This window comes from Petaurus breviceps, unplaced genomic scaffold (assembly GCF_028583685.1).
Source record: "Petaurus breviceps papuanus isolate PSGF00001 unplaced genomic scaffold, PetGlider_PUasm1.0 90895, whole genome shotgun sequence".
Taxonomy (NCBI): Eukaryota; Metazoa; Chordata; class Mammalia; order Diprotodontia; family Petauridae; genus Petaurus; species Petaurus breviceps.
The window spans coordinates 23,012,480-23,033,254 of NW_027187372.1; the positions used below are offsets into that span (position 1 = coordinate 23,012,480).

Genomic DNA, 20,775 nt, shown 5'->3' on the forward strand with positions numbered 1-20,775 from the left:
ATAGGGCATTTACTAAGTGCCAAGCATTGTACTAAAAGCTGAGAAATGCTGTACTAAAATGACTGATTTTAGGAAACCACCAGTCAACTTAGATCTAAAAAAACAAAAACAAAAAACCATGCAAAATAAGAAGGCAAATCTTTTGTTATATTCTTATGGAAAGGTAATGAGATGTGGATGAGTATAATTAGTTGTATTCAGAACTTGTTGAATGACTGGACCCAAAGAATATTCATTAATGGTTTAGAGTCAATTTTGAAGATCTCCAACATAGACTAAAAGAAGGCAGAGGACTATGGCTTGGAGTGGATGGGTCTATGATCACTTATGACAGAGAAAAGACAGAGTTACTCAATGGTTATTTTGCTTCTATATTTTTAGCTGAAGAGAATGATCTTTGGATTGGAAAAGACAGGTAAAATATGACTAATGGGGAGCTGAAACCTGAGATGAGTGGGGTGATTATAAGGGAGCTACATTGACTTTGGTGAGTTTAAGTCATGTGGATGAAGCACATGCCCTCTTACTAAAAGAATTAAGCCATTATAAGTGATCTTTGAAAGATGTTGGATATTTGGAACATTACTACCGGACTTATGAAGGGCAAATGGTATTTGACTTTCAAAAGAGAATAAAGGGGGCAGCCAGGTGGCTCAGCGAGTAAGAGCACTGGCTCCAGTGTTGGGATGACCTGGGGATCAAATCTGGGCTCAGATACTTAGCACCACACCCAGAAATAACTGGCTGTGTAACCTCAAGCAAGTTACTTAATTCTGATTGCTTAAAAAAAAGAGAGAGAGAGAGAGAGAATGAAGAACTGAATCTACAAAGAGACCAATGAACTCGACTTTTATTCCAGGCAGCTTGACAGAGTGAGATATTAAAAGGGAGGTTGTGATGATCACAAAGAACTTGTATGTCCTCATGAAGAACAAGTTAGGTTATATTGACCTTAATTTTTTTTGACAATATTACTTAAATAGTAGTACAGAAGGATGCTGCAGATACATTTTAACCTAAATTATAGCAAAGCATTGGATAAAATCTATTATGCTCTTCTTTTACAAAGAGATATATGGGTTAGTGCAACAATTTGGACGCGTTGAATCATGGCTTTAGATCTGGAAGGGATTTTAGAGGTCACCTATTCTAGTTCTTTTATTTATTTATTTTTGTTTCATATAAGATAAGATATCATCCACTACTCTACCAAAGAATACAAAAACAAAAAAAGAAAACTTTAACCCACATTAAGTAGAGAATATAATTTATAACCAATTACCATGCAAACTGGCAATTCAGTAAACATACAATTATATTCCAGTCCCATAACAATAAACAGAGAGTATTCAAAAGAAATCCTTTATTTTTTACATCAGTGACCTTAAAACAAGATGCCATTATTGTATTAGACAAATGCCTGAAGTCATTATCCAAATGACACAGCAATTGTCTTGCTATGCACTTCTGCAATTACAAGTAGCACTTTCATGACTTACAAAATAGCATTTATTTAGAGAAGCTTTAACCTTGAAATGCACGACCTGACATCCACAACTATTTGATAGTTTATAGCTAATAGGGAAGAGATGTATTTTTTCACTAGCACTTGTTTGATCGAACTAATGTGAAAAATTTAATAATGGAGTAGAATTTCCGTTGTCTACCAGGCATTTCTGAGAGAGATACATAGTAATGGTTGTGGGACATTTTAAGATCTAAGAAGCACCTTGCATGTTGATAGTCTGTTGTAACTGAGCATCATTTCTTCTTCCAATATTTTCCTTTGCCTATACTTGGTGTCTGGATCAGTTAAATATTTTAACTTCAGGGATACCTGAATTTTATCTAGTTTTTTGCTCTTCTTCAGCATGCTCATTATAAAATTATCTTGATGCTTCTGTCCAACCTCTCTTTTTCAGGGTCTCAACTCTTGTATTTGTTAAGCTCATTTTACTTTTTTCAAATTCAAATGAATTATCCACCAAAAAGTTCTTTGCCAACTGTATTTTAGAAGACCCCTGACCTTAAGAGAACTGTGGTCCTTTTAATAGATTTTATGGCATTTTGACTCACAAAATCTGAACATCTTACAGTTGTTTGGACAAATATTATGCTATGTCCCAGGAACTGTGGTTCAGAAGGAAAAAAAAACTTCTCAATAAACATCTTGGCACCAATCTTCCAGTCTTTGTGAAATCCCCATTTATTTTACAGATGAGGAAACTGAAGTCAATGGAGGTTAAGTGACTTTTTCAGGATCACAAAGTTGCTAAGTGTCTGAGACAAGATTTGAACCCAGGTCTTTCTGACTCCAAATTAGCAACTTATACACTACAACATGTTGATAGAATGACTGAACCCTAGAAGTGTTCATTAATGGTAAAATGAAGGAGGTCTCCAGTGGAATTCCACTAGAGATTCATGATTGACCTTATGTTTTACATTTTATTAATTCGGGGAGATACACACACATACACATAAATGTGTATGTATATACATATATATGTGTATATTTTTATATATGCATACATACATAAATATGTGTGTATAAATATATGTATATGTATGCATGTATATATATGTATATATACACACATAAATACATATACATAGACACAGACACACACATATTTGGTCATGTTTATCAAACACCTTAGGGGAATAAATGGTGTTTTTATCATTTTTGCTGATTGAATGGAGGACCTAGGATGAAAAGTAAGAAGGTGATATATAGACAGAATTTTAAATAGACAAATAATTAAGTAGGTAGGCAGACAGGACATTTGCTAAGTGCCAAGCATTGTACTAAATGCTGAGGCTGCAATAAAATAACTTATGCACAGGGAAACCACTGATCAACTTAGATCTAAATGTGCCCCCTCCCCAAAACACCCAAAACAAAAATAAAAACCCAAGCAAAATAAGAAAATAAATCTTTTAGGCTATTCTTGTGGAAAGGTCATAAGTACATAAATCTGGGAGAGATAGTTAAACTGTATGACAGAGTTAAGATGCAGAAAGATTTTGACAGGCTAGAACATTTGTCCAAATAGTAGCTTAAATTTAATAAGGATAAATATAAAATTTTTCTGAGTCTTTAGGGCCAAAATAAAGTTTTTTTTTATTTTAACACTGATTTTCTAAGTAGTAAAACTTTAAAAAGTGTCCCTTGTTATTTTGCTTTACTATGGTTTCAGATGTCATTAATCAATTAATTAATCAACCAAAAAGACATTTATCAAGTGCTCTATGTGCCACGATCTGTATTAAGTACTGGGAATACAAAAACAGAAAGGAAATGGTCTCTGCCTTCCAAGAACTCACCTTCTCTTTATGAAACAACATATGCATATGTGAGTGTGTATGACATGTAGACAAAGGAAATGTATGGTAATTTGAAATTGGGGGTTTGGGAAGACCTTATGTGATAGTAAATGGAATATAAAGATCCCCCTGTATTGGCTTGGTTTTCAAATTGATTGTGTTAAAACCCAGAGCTTGTGAATCCCACTTGTGGGATGGACTTGTTGACGTGAAAAGAGAGTGCTGAACTGGGAGGAGCTGGTGACATAGATTTGGAGAGACACAAGAGAGAGGCAGAAGAACTTTTTGGAAGCAGCACCTTTGGAGGCAGAGAGAGACTGAGAGGATTGCTGAGGGCCACTTTGAATTGCCCAGGACTTTTGAGAGTTGCCAAGGACTGAGGAGACATTGCCACCCAGAGCTGCCAAGGACTGAGGAGACATGGCTGTTATGCTGGTACTTTGTCTGTCTGTTTTGATGTTGTTTTGCCAGATTTGTCCACTGGTGAAAGACAGTCCTGTTGTTGCAGAGGTCTGGGAACCTTGGTTCAAAAGCCCTGAAGAAGTATTTTCTTGTTGTATGTTTACAGAAATCCTGGAAGGGGGTTTAGTTAATATTTTCATGGGGCCTAGGACTGTTCTTCAGACAGAGAATGAATTAATGAAGACACTGACAATGTATCTTGTGGCCTTGCTAAGCTTTGCCTCCCCAAGAACAAAGATTGCTGAGAGCTTGCCTCGTGTCAAGATGAGGAAAAGACCTCTCTTTGGGTATTAAATGCTGTGCTTAAGCTTGTTGTAACTCTGGGGTAGATTCAATTGTGATCTAAGGGTGGGGAACTTTTGACCTTTTTGTGCTCTGTGATTGAACAAATGAATGTACTTTACTTATGATTGGAAACATCTCCATTTGAGAACAGGGGCTTTGTAATGGACTAAATGAATGTAATGTCCAGGGGTGGGGTAGTACTTGATTAAATCACACTTGGTAAATGCTGTATTTTGAATTATGCTATATGTTGATTCTCTCTGTTCTTAATTTGTCACTGAATAAAATGGAGAGCACCTATGCTGGTAATTTGAACCTTGGGAAGTTGCCTTTGCTTGGCATTACACCCTAGTGGCTGGTTGGATCTGAGAAGACATTCATGTAGGAGGTAATAACTAAATTGAGTTTTGAAGGAAATCAGGGAGCTAATAACTGGAAGAAAGGAGGGAGTGAATTTCAGAAAAGATGCACAGCCTGTGGAAAGATACAGAGATGGAAGATGAAATGTTAAATTTGAAGAAAGAAAAGGCCAGTTTAGCTGGACTACAGTGTGTGAATGGGGATAATATATACAATAAGCCTGGAAAGATTGACTGGAACCAGATTGTGAAGGGTTTAAAATGTTCAACAGAGTAGTTCATAATTGATCCTAGAAAAAAAAAAATAGGGTAAAACTGCTGTTTATCAAGCAGGAAAATTTCATGTTCTAACCAGTGCTGAAATCATTATGTTGCATGTGATGAATCAACAAACTTGGAGGAACTGGAATTGTGGGTCATCCAAAGAGCCATGGAGAAGGGTGGGTGAAGGCTGCAGCATATGTCCAATGGTGAATTATGTGCACAAAATCGCACAAAACTTATCATCAAGTTGATGTATAACAGGAAAAAGATGTGGGGGGTCATGTTGTAAAAGCAAAGGTAACAGATTCACAGACAACATGTTACAATGATACCCATAAGACATCTAGAGGAAAGACTTAGCACTTTGGAGACAGATCTATGGAGAATTTGTGGGGGGTAATTTGTAGGGACAGGATGAGGTGTGGTTAGTTTGTCATTTCTACCACTGGAACACCCCCATCAGTGATGAGAATACACTATTGAAGCATTAATTATGAACCTGTTTCTCCCATTCCAACCCTTCAGGATGTAGCAATAGGACTCTCAAATTATGTAGAGAATAGAAAATCTGTTCTGGGTCACTCCTTTCTAAGGAAGAGCAAAGTTTTCTGACTTCCAACATGAACCTGTGGAGGGTTTCCTGACATGTTCCTGTGAAGGGCTTTCCTATGAATGCATCTTACACTGGTCATTTGGTCCATAATATGGAAAAGCAGATGAGATTTTTGGCTATGGCCTGTGCCTGGGATTCCCTTCATCCATATATTTGCCTCCTACATTCTCTGACTTCCTTGAAGTCTTGAGCAAATGACAAAATACAACTTCAATCACCCCCAGAAGTGTCTATTATGTGCCACAGGAGTACACATATAGACACAAAATGTTTTTTTAAAGATTATCTTGCCTTGGGGCGGCTAGGTGGTGCAGTGAATAGAGCACGGGCCCTGGAGTCAGGAGGACCTGAGTTCAAATCCAGCCTCAGACACTTGACACAAAAACTAGCCATGTGACTTTGGGCAAGTCACTTAACCCCAATTGCCTTCCAAAAAGCAAAAAAAAAATTTTCTTTCCTGAATATTACTTCTGTTTCTCTGATAGTTGTGCTTAGATGCTGTAGATTTCATAAAATCATAGATAAAGAGAAAGCCTCAGAGGTCATCTAATCCAACTACCTCATTTTACAAATGAGGAAACTGAGGTCCAAGGAGGTTAAGTGATATTACCAAGCTTGCAGAGGAGGTAAGTAATAGTGGCCAGATTTGATGTCAGGTTTTATGACATAAGAGTCACTGTTGTTTTCATTGGACCCTTCCTTCTTCTTTAAGTAGCTATATCTGGGTCTTTTTAAGAGAATATAGACAACTCTGGATTTTCTCTTCTGATAGTCAGTTAATGCAAGGTAAATTGTACAATGTACAAAATTCATCGTTTTAAAGTAAGAGATAAACATTACTAATTCCTTTCCCCCCCTCCCCTGGAAAGATGTTAAAAAGGTTTGCATTCACTCTTTGGTAATCAAGAATGTGCTCGCACCTACAGGTCTGCATTCTGAGTAGCAGTTCTTGGTTTTTTTTTTTTTTTAGATTGGGTGGAATGTTTGCTGACCTCAAGACGTCCCTTGGGAGACATTTATTTTTTATTAAAAACAAAAATGAACAAATTAAAGTAACAAAAAGAGTTCACTCAAATCCCTAATATTATTTTTCTTATTTTATCTCTTGCTCAAAATTGCAGTTCAGAGTGGGGGAAAATATTCTATATGGCTGAGGGATGTTTCTCTCTGTCTCTTGTCTCTCTGTCTCTCTGTGTTTCTGTCTCTCTTTTCATCTCTTTCATTCTGTATATATATATATATATATATATATATATGTTGAAGGGGCAGTTATAAACTATTTTGTGTATATACTTTTAAGTTTTAGCAGAGTTTGTTCATTAGTCTGACTCTAATCCAAATTAACTCATTCCATCTCCACAAAGGAACCTGCTGTAATATGAAATAAAATAAAGTATTTCAGTTTTAGATTGTAATAAGTTGATCTCATTGCAGACTGAGACTAATTTAACCCAACACCCTCAAATAATAGCACATTTTTCTGAAGGGAGAAAAGAAACCCCAACACCCACTAAACAGTTGTCAGTTTGACCTGTGGATGTAAAGTGTGGAATGATAAGTGACTCTCCTTGGCTGATTTGGCCCTGTTAAAGACAGGGTTGTAACTACCATGGAGGAAAAGTAATAACCAGCCCCTTTTCATTCAGTGCCTGTGTGTGAATTATGTCATTTTAAAATCTGTCAGTGCCTATATGCTTTGAATGTCACAATCACAGCCCCCGTGGTACAAATGCTGGAGTCAATGCCACCAGATAATATTCATGTGCTATTTATTGACTAATCTGAACAGCGTTTAGTCTGTGACTCTGTAGTTCTTATGGATTTCAGGTTTCAAGTCACAAACCATACTCAGAAGTTGCTTCATCACATTTTCCAAGCTCTCCTTGTAGTTACTAGTGAGGTTCTGAATCTTTCCTACTGTCTGTTCATCTATTTCAACTGAGAGGTTGCTTTGGGAACCCATTATCTGCAAAGGCAAAAAGAAAGAAACTCATTGAGTCAACAGTTTATTATTATTTACCATTTGTTAATGACTTTCTATTTTTTACTATAAATCCTTCAGAAACCTTTGAAATGACCCCTAGAGAAATTCAACACAAAACACATCTATTAGACACCCACTGAGCAAAGCATCTAACATTCTACTCTGAGGTAAACCTAGGTTCTCAAGGGTGATGTCAAAAAAAAAAAAAAAAAGGGCAAAGTTCTGGCAAGTCCTACCGAGTCCGAAGGGTTTCAAGTGTCAGCCACCTGATAGTCCAAGAGCCAGACTAGTTAATAGGCATGAACTGAGATAATGAAAGCATTACTATTTTTAAATTAGATAGATATTAATTAATATGAATTATCATTTAGATGTGAATTCAGGAAGCCTCTGTGTGCAGAAAGGGAAAAACTGTTTTCAGCTATTGACCATGAAAGGCAAAGTGGATTGGCCAGGCCGTGTAAAGGAACAACTTGGCTTTGAGTGCCACCTGGTGGCTGACGCAGATATTGCACTCTGAGTCACTTAAAACGCCACTGGGTGGATTTTTAATGCCCATCTCTCTTTCCCACAGCAACTCATGAAATCAGCTTCCAAAGTGTGGTGGACTTGTAATCTCCATTAATACACCTTACAGTCATAGCCCATATAGCTCTGGATCCTTATACCTACTTGCACTCTTAGGTGCACAACTTGCACTAGTCTTAGGTACCAAAGTAAGGCAATATCTTCCTTTTAGTGGTTTTTTTTTTTTTTTGAGGGGGGTGCTCCTTAGGGTTCAGGATTTTCTTTAATGTCATTAACTCAAATCTCCACTGGTGAGCTTTCCCCAAAAATTATTGGTTGATACTCATTTAGTCATCCATCATTAAAAACAGTTGATAATAAAATATCCTCCTTTCCAAGTCTATAACATAAGTAGATAGAGAATTCAGGGGACTGTGGGCTCATGCTTAGAGATCATATGTAGTAAAGGGGTAACCCATAACTCCTGGTCGTTGGAAGTTTTTTTTTTCTTTTCCAATTTATGGGATGACCGCTTAAGAAGTTCTACTTAAACAGGTGAATCTGTTTCCTTGTGCCCTTGGCTCCCAGTTAAGACACTGCAATCAGTGGTCACTGATTAGGTCACTGGAGGGACGTCCAAAGCCTAATCACAGCTGATTAGGTCACTGGAGGGAAGTCCAAAGCCCACCATATCATTTTCAGCTTACGAGACTATTTTCTGGATAAATCAGGATGGTCAATCTGGAAGAAGAGCTCACCAAAATGAAAGCTAGGTTCTTCTCTGGGGTTGGCTCCTTTTCAAGGGTTTCAGCTAGAATGTTAACTCATTTCAGTTTCTGGAATGAATCTCTTCCCAACAACCTTGGTAATTTGTAGAAGATACCCAGGGCATGGCCAATTTTTTTTTTTCAGCCTAAACAAAAAATTCTCTCAAGTCCTTCTACTTCAAAGGCTTTTCCATGCTCAGTCTAAGACCTTTGAAGGAATGACTTGATTGGGTATCTTATCACTTACTTTAATAAATATCTCAGGCTGAATTTTCACTCAGGTCTTCCTGACTCCAGACCCAGTACTCTATCAACTGTATTACCTAACTGCTCCCATCCCAGTGAGGAGGGGGGGTATGTTTGTGATTCATATACACAAATAATTATAATAAAAGTTAGAAAAGGATTGTGTGCATGGGGAGGTCAAACTTTAGATGCTTGAGTGATCCAAGGAGGGATGATTTTTTTTTTCTGTCTCAGCTCAATATGGTACCTGGGCAAGGAGGTGAGGAGGAAAGGAATATGGGCAGAAAGCGTGAGAGGGGGAGAGGATGCCTTCTATCACAGTCATTGAATTGAGCATGTTTAAGTCAAGGAAGTTTGGAGGGGTAAGATGAGACTGGTGAAACACTGAGCAGTCCAATTTTTCTGGAGCATCAAGAGTGCAAAGAGGAGAATTGCCAGATAAAGCTAGGAATGGAGTCTGGAGCCATATTATTGAGCTTGAATGGTCGGCTAAGGAGTTTACATCTTATTTGATAAAAGATGGGGAGTTCCAAAGACTTTCGAGCAGAGAAGTGACATTCTCAGACCTATGCATTCTAATAATTAAAACTCAGAGTTCTCTATTGCTTTAAGGTTTGCAAAGACACATTCTTCACAAAAACCCTGTGAGACAGGTAGGATATCTATTATTATCCCCATTTTATGGATAAGGAAACTGGTGATGTTCTGTGTAGTCAAGAGATTTTTCCATAATCAAAAAGCTACCAAATATCTGAGGTAAGATTTAAATCTCAGTCATAGGGGAAACCATAGATTTCAAGCTAGAAGATCATAGAGTCTCGATCCCTTATTTTACAGATATGAAAACTGAGGCTCAAAGAAATGAGATGCGGTGTTTAAATGTGACACAGAAAGCAAGTTGCAGGGCCAAGATTAAAACACAAGTCATTGGACTTCATATCCATTGTGTTTTTTTTTAAACTAGCAATGTTGTGTGAATCTAAGTTTAACTTCTTTTTATTACAGCACAAGTATTAAGAGGGCTGTTCTGGCAGTGATATGGGAAGATAACAGGGTGGGACAACTTGCATTATAATTTTAAAGATATTTTAATTCTTACTTCAATTCTCAATGTTCCCCAATGCTGAATTTACTCCTTATCTTAGAATGTCTGGCAAGAAGTTAATAATCTGTAAATTAAAACTGAAACATGATGTGAGGGAGCTTACCATCTAAAGCAGCTGTTAGACTTCAAGGATCCATGAACTTAGATGGAAAACAAATTACATTTCTATTTCACTAACCTCTAACTGAAATTTGATATTTTCTCCAGTTATTAATGAAGGTAACAAACATTGTTCTGAGAAGTGGTCCATAGGATTCACTAGACTTGCTCAAAGGGTTCAAATGTCAAGAACCCCTCATTTAAAGGAATTCTGCATTTTGTAAAATTAGGCATTCTTCTGTAAAGCCAACCATTGAGCCCTAATTTATCTGTTTAGGAAGGTCAGTTTCATATTTCCATTTGGTTTACATATATGTACCCTTTCTTTGTTTTCTTTTGCTTGCTTTTTCCCTGAACATTTGGGAAAGGTATACAAGGTACTTCGTACAGGAAAATCAGTGTAAGCTTCTGTGAAAGGAGGTCTGTGAAAGTCTAGTGAACTTCAGTGCCCATTTGATCTTCCTAAGTCCTAAACTTGAAATCAAATGAACTTGATTGAGTCTATCCAGGTTCTACTCCTGTTCTGTTTATGGTGCAGGCTAAAGTTGACTTCCAGTTCAAAGAAAAACAGCTTTGAAAGGATATTATAGCTCCTTAGACATCCAATAGCTTATTCAAAATAACATTTTGATGAGTTAAATATAAATGAATCAGAACCATATGGATTGTGTTTTCCTTGTTGCTCATAAGGTTTTAAAAATATGAGGGAGATGACTTATCAGAATGTGTTTGGGGTTTGGCCAAGCCCCAAACACATTTGAAAAATAATTTTGGGTTATTTCCTGAATTTTCAAGGCTATCAGATCCACCGTATAGAAATGAAAAAAAAAAAAACATACTTCAATAATTAGAAATGTCTACTTGACAGAGAACTGTTGTCAGGAGGCTATTTTACATGTTTTATTGCATGGCTAAGGGTTACAGATTCAGGGACAATAACCCTCAGAATGCTTGCAAAGACCGTGCTTGGTTGTTATTCTGCTGGGGGCAAATGGAAGATTTTACAAAAGCTGAGCTGAAAAGTTGTGATTTCTGTTCCTTCTTAACATGTGAAGTTATCAGTTTTTTCTCCTCTAAAATGTAGTCCAGCTAATTCAGTGTAACTCAAATTGAGCCATTTTGAGAGAAAATGCAAAGATGTAATTACAGTTGGGGCATCCAGAGTCCCCACTCAGTGGTAGGGGTAGGGATGGGAGATTTATAGCCTCTTTGTCTCCTTTTTTTTGGTGTGTCTTTTTGGAAGGGTGAAGGCAGGGCAATTGGGGTTAAGTGACTTGCCCAAGGTCACACAGGTAGTAAGTAGTAAGTGTCTGAGGTCAAATTTGAACTCAAGTCCTGACTCCAGGGCCACTCCTCTATATACTGCACCATCTAGCTGCTCCTCTTTATCTTCTTTCTAGCCTTGTTAGTGGTAGTCACTCACTTTTTCCCATCAGCCACTGATGGGAAATTCTATTCAGTTTTTACTTTTCAGCAGGGTAGAAACCTTGGGATACCCAGGATGTTCTTCCTAACCCATGGGGCTGCAGCTGAAGTAAGCCTTCTTTCCAGGCAAGAACACTTTTTTTTTTTTTTAAAGCAATCTGGGTTAAGTAACTTGCTCAAGGTTACAAGGCCAGTTATTTCTGGGTGTGGTGCTGAGTATCTGAGCTCAGATTTGATCCCCAGGTCATCCCGACAGTGGAGCCGGCGCTCTTACTCGCTGAGCCACCTGGCCACCCCTAAGCAATTGGGGTTAATTAACTTGCTCAAGGTTACACAGCCAGGTGTTTCTAAGGTGGGTGCTAAGTGTCTGAGCCTGGGATTCGATCTCCAGGTCATCCCGACACTGGAGCTTACTCGCTGTGCTACCTGGCCGCCCCGAGAACATTTCTAATTACATCTCTGGAAAAATGTCTTTAGTGTATTTAGAACTCCCTCCTTACCCCTCTCTCCTATGGTGTTTCATTAAGCTAGCTGATATGTTGGGATGACAGTTCAAATCCCAGACTCTTACTAGCTATGTGACCCTCAACAATTCACTTAACCTTCCTTGGCCTCAGTTTCCTCATATATAAAAATGGAATTAATAATAATAGCACTTACCTCAAAGGGTTGTGAAGAGAATCAAATGAGATTACAAATGTAAAGCTTTTGGCAAACCATAAAGCACTGTATCTAGGTACATACACATACATATCTATACACACATGTATATTGGCATGTATGTATATATGTACAAATACACAAGACAAGTAGGTAGTGCAGTGGATAGGGTACTGGGCCTGGTCAAGAAGACTCATCTTTGTGAGTTCAAATCTGGCCTCAGACACTTAGAAGCTGTATGACCCTAGGCAAATCACTTTACCCTGTTTGCCTCAGTTTCCTTCTCTGTAAAATGAGCTGGTTCAGAAGGAATAGACAAACCAATTTTTGCCAAGAAAACCCCAAAGGGGGTCATGATGAGTTGGACACAGCTGAAAAATGACTGAACTGAATAAATACACACAAATGTACATATATGTTTGTCTGTCATCTATCATATCTATTTCTGTTTGCTATTGTTCTTTCAGTGACCTTTACAATCACTATTCCATTTTTGTTGTTTAATAAAAAAGTTTTTTTGACACCATGTTGAGTTGGTTTATTGCAATGAAGATCACTTTTGAGAAGCTAAATATAGAATGCTAAGTTTAATGGATTATGATGAATGTGGGATCATAAATGTCTTTGTATATATTTTGGAAGCATCACGTGGAACTCAATATGATCATCCCAAAGACTTTCTTCTTCAGACTCTAAGTAGGTCTTCCTGCTTGACCCCAGGCTTAGGTTAATCATGATGAGTCTCGCCTAGGATAACAATACAAGGAATACTGGTGAGGTCACACCAAGAGTAGAAGTGCTGAGATCATTTTATAATAAGCCTTCAGAAGAGAAGCCCCATGCACTCTGGCCTTTCTCTGTGAACACAGTTTGATCAGCCAGCTGTGAAATTGGCTTAGACTTGAATTGTGAAAATGATGAGTTTTTATTCAAGTTCAATGCCGATGGTTAATTTCCTGGACTAGATTTACATCTTATGCAACTCCTAGGGATGAACCTTCTTAGCTGTTGCATATCAAGAGATTCTGCAGCCCCATAGTCCCGTGGTGTGCAGTGTTAGGATGTGGCTTCGGTGCACTGGGGTTTTGTTTCATTTTTGATACAGAAAAAAAAAGATAACAAAATTTCTTTCTTTTTCTTTTTTTCTAGCGAGGTAGCCAAAGGTGGTTATAGCTGGGAAGACTGTTGCCAGCTACTCTTGTCTCATGGGCTCATCATAGCTGAATTGGTCAGGAATTGGTCAGAGAAGAAATATTTCCCAAGACACATAATTCTGCCTGATAGATGCTCCTTGATTAAAAATAGATCTTTACTGTGTCCGTTTCTCAGAAAAGTGTTATTACAGGAACGTCTGTTAGTTTGAAGAGTGTTTCCCAGTCGCCATTTCCAAATCTTATTGTGTGTAATAGGACTATCAATCTCATATCTTTTCTTCTTTCCTTACCTTTCCCTTCCCCTCTTCCCCCCCCTCCCCCCCACACCTCCAAACCTTGAGCTCTGCCCTTGGGACCATTTTGGACTCATAAGTGAGTTTTCATCTTTTCTTGTCTGGAACCAGGACTCTATTATTTTCTGATCAACATTTCCAGATGCATATCACCTCCCAACCCCACCCCACTTAGGCATTCTGGTTCCTGTGTTGTCTTCATCCTATGAGAATGTAAAATCACGTAAAGGCAAAGACTGTCTTACTTGCTTCTATTTGTATAATCAGTACTAAACATTTACCTGGCACATAGTAAGCATTGAATCTTCCCCCCTCCCCCCACCCCGTCTCGTCCCCCTCTTTTACTCTCTCTCTCTCTCTCTCTCTCTCTCTCCTCCTCTCCCTCCCTCTCCCCCTTTTTCTCTCCCTCCTTCCCTCTCTCCCTCTTCATGCAGTCATAGTCAATCAGTCGACTAGCATTTAGTAAATACCTACTATGAGTCACACACTGTGTTACATAGTAGGGATACAAAAAAAAGGGTAAAAAAAAAATAAACAGTACCTGCTCTTGAGACTCCCAGTCTAATAGAGGAGACAACACACAAGCAACTATATATAAAAAGATCTATTCAAGAGAAATTGGGAGTAATCTCAGAGAGAAGGCTCTAAGATTAAGGAGGACTGGAAAAGGCTTCTTGCACAAGGCAAAAATTTAGCTGAGACTTGAGGGAAGCCAAGGAAGCTAGAAGTCAGTCATAGAGAATGTAAGAGAATTTAGTAGGCATATAGTTTAACCCTCTCATTTTAGTGATGAGGAAGCTGGGACCCAGAACAGTAAAACAAATTGCCAGATTCTCACATGTAGTAAATGGCAGATTTAGAATTCGAATCCAGTCTCTTCGTCTCCAAATTCAACATGTTTTCCACTGTATTACACATTTTTTTGGGCAGTTTTATTTTTATTGATGTACTAAGGGATAATAAATCCATTTATAAAAAATAATCGTGATTTCTGATAAGTAATTTCTTTCTTTTAAAAGTTGATCTTTTAGTTCTTACCAAAGGAAGAAAAGGAGAGACAGTGTGGTATAGTGGATAGGGCACTGGACTTGGAGTCAGCAAGATTTAGGTTCAAATCTACCCTTAGACATTTACTAGGTGTGTGAGTCCCTTAACAATTTCTGTGCCTTAGGCAGCTAGGTGGTGCTACCATACACAGAGCTCTAGTTGGGAAGTGAGGAAGATCTGAATTCAATTCTGGCCTCAGACACTAGCTTTGTCACCTTGACCAAGTCAATTAACCCCACTTGCCTTGGTTTTCCCTTTTGTAAAATGGGGATAATAACAGCACCTATCTCCCAGGATTGTTGTGAGGACCAAATGGGACAATGGTTTATAAAGCACTTAGCAGACACTATCTAAATGTTAGCTAATATTATTATCATTATTATTATTATGATGAGTGGGTTGGACTTTCTGGCCTCTGAGTACCCTCTATGATCCTGTTTTTATACCAAAACAACATCATTCACAAAAACAAAAATCATAGGTGAGTTCCTAGAAGATGCCCAAGAATTTCCTTGGTTTCTAAAACACATGACTAAAAGAAATGGATGGATCAGTTAGAATTTACTAAGTACCTTCTCTTTTGTAGGTACTGGGCTAGGTGTCACTGATACAAATATAATGAAGGAAACAATCCCTACTTATGAGGAGCTTAGACACTACATGCATAAATAAGAATATCCAGAATAAATACAATTACATCAAAAGTAGCTTAGTGTAAAGTTAAGGAAATATCAGATGGCCTTTGCACAGCCTCAAACTAGGTACTGCACATACAGACCATTGATCCCAAGAATATGGTTTCCCAGGACATCATTAGCACATTGTAATCAAGCCCCATCATGCTGTTTGTTACAAAATCCCCTTCATTACATAGAGATATTTATAGTATATTCCTGTGGAGCTGACTGCTTCCTTTAGTGTTGTTTGGCTTATCAGTGGTTTGGGGGGAGGGGGGAATCAAGTGAAAACAGAAGGTAGGCTATGCCTATATGTCTGCTTTGGTCATTACTATAGTTCCTGTCATCTAAGGGAGCTCTTTGATCTATACATAAACAAGAATATATAAGAAAATTATTTTATAAATAGATTCTTTTCCACTTTAACATGTGCAGAAGTTATCCTCTCATCTGTGGATGGCATGTCACTTTTGCCAACCACTCAGTCAGAGAGAATGAAGGCTTTTTTTTTAAAAAAGGAAACTTCCATGGGAAATCCCTAAAAAAACTTGGAAGAAGAAAAAATGGTGGAATATAGGATTATATAAATGTTGTTATATTTCATTGGTGTAGGGAAATTGCAGTAAGGAAATTCCCTTTTCCAAGACATCTAAAGGATTATCTTTCATTGTATTCCTTTAGTATGCAGTATTACTGCTGCCATTGCTTTTACTGCTGCTGCTACTACTACTACTACTACTACTACTACTAGTTGGCACTTATATAACACATTATATGCCAGATACTATGCTAAGTGTTTTGTAAATATATAGCTTTACAATTTACATTTGAGACTCACATCAACCCTGGGAGGTAGGTGCTATTATTATCCAAGTTTTACAGATATGGAAACTGAGGGAAACAAAAGTCAAGTGACTTGCCCAAGGTCACATAGCTAGTAAGTGTCTGAGGTCAAATTTGAACTCAGGTCTTCCTGATTCCAGGGCCACATTACTGTCCCAATCTAACTAATCTATATTTATTCCTTCTCTCTCCATTGGAATAAGTAGAGATTGTATTCTGTATAGAGTAGGTACTTAAATCAGTGTTGAATTTAGTTGAATTGGTTTGACTTGAATCATCTTCTCCCACCCTTCTTTATATCAGTGAAGAAATGGAGACTAAGAGTCAGGTTGCTCAGATAGTTGAATATCAAAACCAGCTGTAGAACCTTGGTCTTCATATACCCTCTTCAATGTTCTTTTCAGTATGTCATACTATCTCCCATGGGACTCTGATTAAAATGCTGTATGAGAAATTAACTGACATTTGTACTTACCAAAGATTGTTTTTCCTGAAATTCCTTTTCTTTCTGCATCCTATACTGATCTATTTCAGCCATTGCTTCTTCTTTTGCTTGTTTTAGTCTTTTACCTTTTCCTGAAAATTAAAAGAGGTGTCTGAGGTAAGTAGAAAATGAAGCCCCTTTGAAATGGATTCTATTTAGAATCAGAAGAGCTTGGTTCAAATTTGGGGTCTTCCACTTCAAATCTTATGAGACCCTTTAGTTTTGAGGGGCTCAGTTTTCTCATCTCTAAATTGAGTAGATTGGGCTAGCTTTTCTACGAAGTTCCTTTCATTTTTAAGCCTATGAGCCTATAATTTGATTGAATATAAGGTACATGTGTAGGTATATGAATATACATATACATAAAAGTATATATGTATATACATACTTACATATATATGCATACAAATACAGCTAGGCAGAATTGTAGATAGAGCATCAGGCTTGAGTCAGTGGGACTTGAGTTTAAATCCAGCCTCAGGCATTTACTGACTGTGTGACTGGCAGGTTTTAACTCTGTCTCACTTTCCTCATTTGTGAAATGAGAATAATAATAACACCTACTTTCCAAGGTTCTTGCACAAATTAAATGAAATAATAATTAGCACAGTTCCAGGCACATAGCAAGCTTGCATAAATGTTAACTATTATACATACACATGTATATATATACACACACACATATACATACATACATACATACATGTGTATATATATATATATATATATATATGTACATACACACCACATCAGAAGGAAGAGGTCAGGTTATTTTTAAGGTGGCAATCAGTAGAATCACATCACCATATACTACAGAATTGTTGGAAATTTGCAAAAGAAATGAAATATGGTTACACAGATTCTGAAATATTTTCCATTGAATTTCTTTAATGTAATGGAAATGACAATTTTCTATTGCACTTTCATGTTTAAGTAAAATAGCTGTCTCTTTTATTCACAGCAATAACAGCTAGAGAACAGATTTTAGCTGTCATTGGTTGGGAAAGACATTATTTGGTCAGATTTTCGATACTGATTTGCTGCCAGGAACCCTGTTGTCCACACCAACTGGATTCTATTTAACACTGGAAGCTCGCCAAGTCCCTACAAATCTGCAACTCAGACTCTACCAAACTGGCTTACATTTTTGTTTTTTCATTTTATTGGGATTTTTCCCTTAACATTTTCTGCCTGTAGAATGAGTGATTAAGATTAAGAGCACATCAAAGTAGGTTTTTGTATACTAACTTTCTATAGCGAAACTTGAAAGGGATTGTAAAACCAATTTTTTTAATGGCAAAGAGATTCAGTTAAATGGCCCCTCACTTTTATTGAGGCCAAGGGTATAAGCATTAAGTCCAAAGGCTGGCAGACTGTACTGTAAAGTTTTAGTACAAAAGTAATGCTTTGGGTAGCACTGGTTAAAACCTGAAATTAACATCTTGGACTACTGGAATTGGTTCTGTAGGTCAAAGGACCAAACACAACTTAAAACCTCCTCCCCCCCCCCCCCCCCAGCCCCAGGAGTTCAGTGGTAATACTGCAAACTCCTTAGTCATTGCTAAGATTAAACTTTTAAATAAATTCTGCACCATATTCCGAGTCTTTCTTATTTCTTGTCTTTTACATCCCAAATATCTTGTCCAGGCAATATTTATTCTCTCCCTCTCTCAAGTCAATGAGCAATGCTTCTTTTCTCCTTTCCTTCAATATGGTCTGTTAGGTAGGCTTTAGTTAAATTAGTTTGTTTTAATAGCAGTAGTAGCTCATATTCTTATATTGACTGAATGTTTACAGTGTGCTTCCCTCTCAACAATGCTTCAAGTATGTAGAGCAAGTGATATTATTTCAACTTGACAAATTAGGAAATTGAGGCACAGAGAGGGTAAGCAGCTTGCCCAAGACCACACAGTAATAAATGTGAGAGCCAGGACTTTTGGCTAGAACAACATTCTTTCTACTAAATCATGCTGCTCAGCCACCAGGATGTTACAGCATAAGCTAACAACTTGATGTGTAGGAAAGTTCTGTGAACTTGTCAGTATGGCAAACTATCTTTAGTAATACAGATTGTAATCTATACTGGGCTAGCCTGAATCAGGTCTGTATGTTGTTAATTTAGTTTTGATTTAAAGACAAAATGAGATACTTATAAGTCATTGAACAGTTAATAAAAGGAGGTTTACTTAGCCATAGCATAGAAAGGAAGTTCAACAAGGATACTCAAGCATTTGCTTGGCTAGTGGTGCTTCCTTCATGTTCATATGTAAATACATGTGTAGTGACTTGCCCTGTCTTGGGGCATCTAACAAATATGAAGGGACCTAGCTCTATATATGTGGGTCTTTTTTTTTTTTAGTACCCTTAAGTGACCAGGAAGCCACATCATTATCATGAAAGGATACCTGGAAGCTGTGTTAAAGGAGGCAAAATTAGCCAAACTTGTGTTACTGGAGATAAGGAGAACACTAGTAGAAAATGATCCTATTACACAACCCAGATATAACATGGGAGATGAGTCCTAGAAAATTGAGTGAGGGATATAAAAGGTTAAGAGACTTATATAAGTTAGCAACAATCACATAAATTAGCAAGTGTCAAATCCAGTTTTTTTTTATTCCAAGCCCATCACTTTGTCTACTATGTGTCATGATGCCTCTTATATAAGTATAAAACCAGGAAATGTGACTCTTTAAGAGACTATTTTTTAATAAATCTGTGATTTTGCAGGAGTAGGTAACTGATACTTGTCCTTACTTTAGGTGGGATGTTTTTATTAATCACTGAATAATTTTTAAGCCAAAAAAACTCTATTCCCTGAGTAATGAATAGAGAATATCAGTATTTCTATTAATGTTTATAATGCTTATGTTGCTTTGCATCATACTGCTCAGGGCTCATATCACTGCTATTCATCTTTTGAAATCTGTGACTTAGCTTCAGGATTTTTTTAGAAGGATTTTTTAGAAGACTTTAGTCTTCTGAGCTCTCTTTCCTTTGACCTCTCTTTCCGTTTGGTTGTTAGGGCAGAATTCTCTTAGCTTTGCTCTTCTCTTTCTTCTTGGTTGAGAGTGGAGTAAGAGACACTTTTCTTCCTTCTACCCCTCTCCTTTCCTTTCCTATTCCTCCTTCCTTATTTTTTCTTTCTTTTTCCTTCCTTCTCTCCTTCTTTCCTTTTTTCTTCCTTCTTCCCCTACTTCCTATCTTCCTTCCTGCTTGTCTGCCTCCTTCCCATCATAGCTCCATGCTTCTGTCTCTTCCTTCCTTTTCCTCTGCCTTCCCACTGAGATGAGGGTCCTTGCTCTGCATATTCTGTTTTTAGCCTTCTTTTATTGTGGGCAGACCAGCAGGTTTTAGTTTTACCTTCACATCGATCTCTATCAGCTTTATAGCAAGGCTCTTTTGGGCCTAATCAGTAAACAGGCATTAATTAAGCATCTAGAACAGGTATTGATTAATCGTCTATCTCATCTTCTTTTTGGAGGAACACTTGTATATCTCATAGCTTTGGGATTACAAGTAAGAATTTCATTTTCATTATATAATTGCTTTCTAATATATTTGCATTTTTTTTTACTGAAATAAGCATTTCTTGAATAGTTCATAATATTCTGTATCAACTTACCTTTCATGAGCAAAATCATGTTTTTGTTTTTAATAAGGTTGAGCCCACCAGGCCTTCTAATATCCAGTGCCCAGATTCTGAAAGTATGACACAGCATATTTGGGGCATGGCAAAATACCACATAGACATGGAAATATGGAACTCTGGAAGCCAGGTCTCCTGACTTTAGCCTACTGCTCTTTCCTCTGTAGCACACAACCCTCAAGAAGTTCTCATTCAGCCCTGGAGGGTACAACTAGGATTATAGGTAGAAGTTACAAGGAGCCAGATTTCAGCTCGTAGTAAAGAAGAAATGCCCAAGACTTGCAGCTGACTAAAAGAACAATAGATTACCTTGGAAGACCAAGAATTTCTTTTCTCTTGAGGACTTTAGTTGAAGTCTTCCTAGCCCATCCTCAAGGATGCTGCACATGCTTCAGTGAGTAATTAGTATATTACCTCTGCACTCCCTTCCATCTTTTAAGGTTTAGAAACTGAGTATTAAAATAGAATCAGGGGGCAGCTAGGTGGTGCAGTGAATAGAGCACCAACCCTGGAGTCAGGAGGACC

At 37.5% G+C, this 20,775-nt stretch overlaps 1 protein-coding gene and 1 long non-coding RNA gene across 3 annotated transcripts in view; one reads left to right on the forward strand and one right to left on the reverse strand.

Moving 5' to 3' along the window:
• The window catches only part of LOC138151054 (uncharacterized), a 111,092-nt gene that overhangs the window by 12,971 nt on the left and 77,346 nt on the right, over positions 1 to 20,775 (forward strand). The window lies entirely within an intron of this gene.
• Positions 7,063 to 20,775, reverse strand: part of ATP6V1G3 (ATPase H+ transporting V1 subunit G3) — a 195,288-nt gene continuing 181,575 nt past the window's right edge. The window contains exons 3-4 of one of the 2 annotated variants that reach the window (XM_069074500.1): positions 16,593 to 16,693; positions 7,063 to 7,276 (exon numbers count right to left, since the gene is read on the reverse strand). In XM_069074500.1, coding sequence (XP_068930601.1) covers positions 7,103 to 7,276; positions 16,593 to 16,693 — 275 coding nt within the window. In that variant the 3' untranslated portion in view covers positions 7,063 to 7,102. Of the gene's footprint in view, positions 7,277 to 12,675; positions 12,851 to 16,592; positions 16,694 to 20,775 lie in introns of those variants that run through there. The other variant, XM_069074501.1, reaches the window with a different exon arrangement.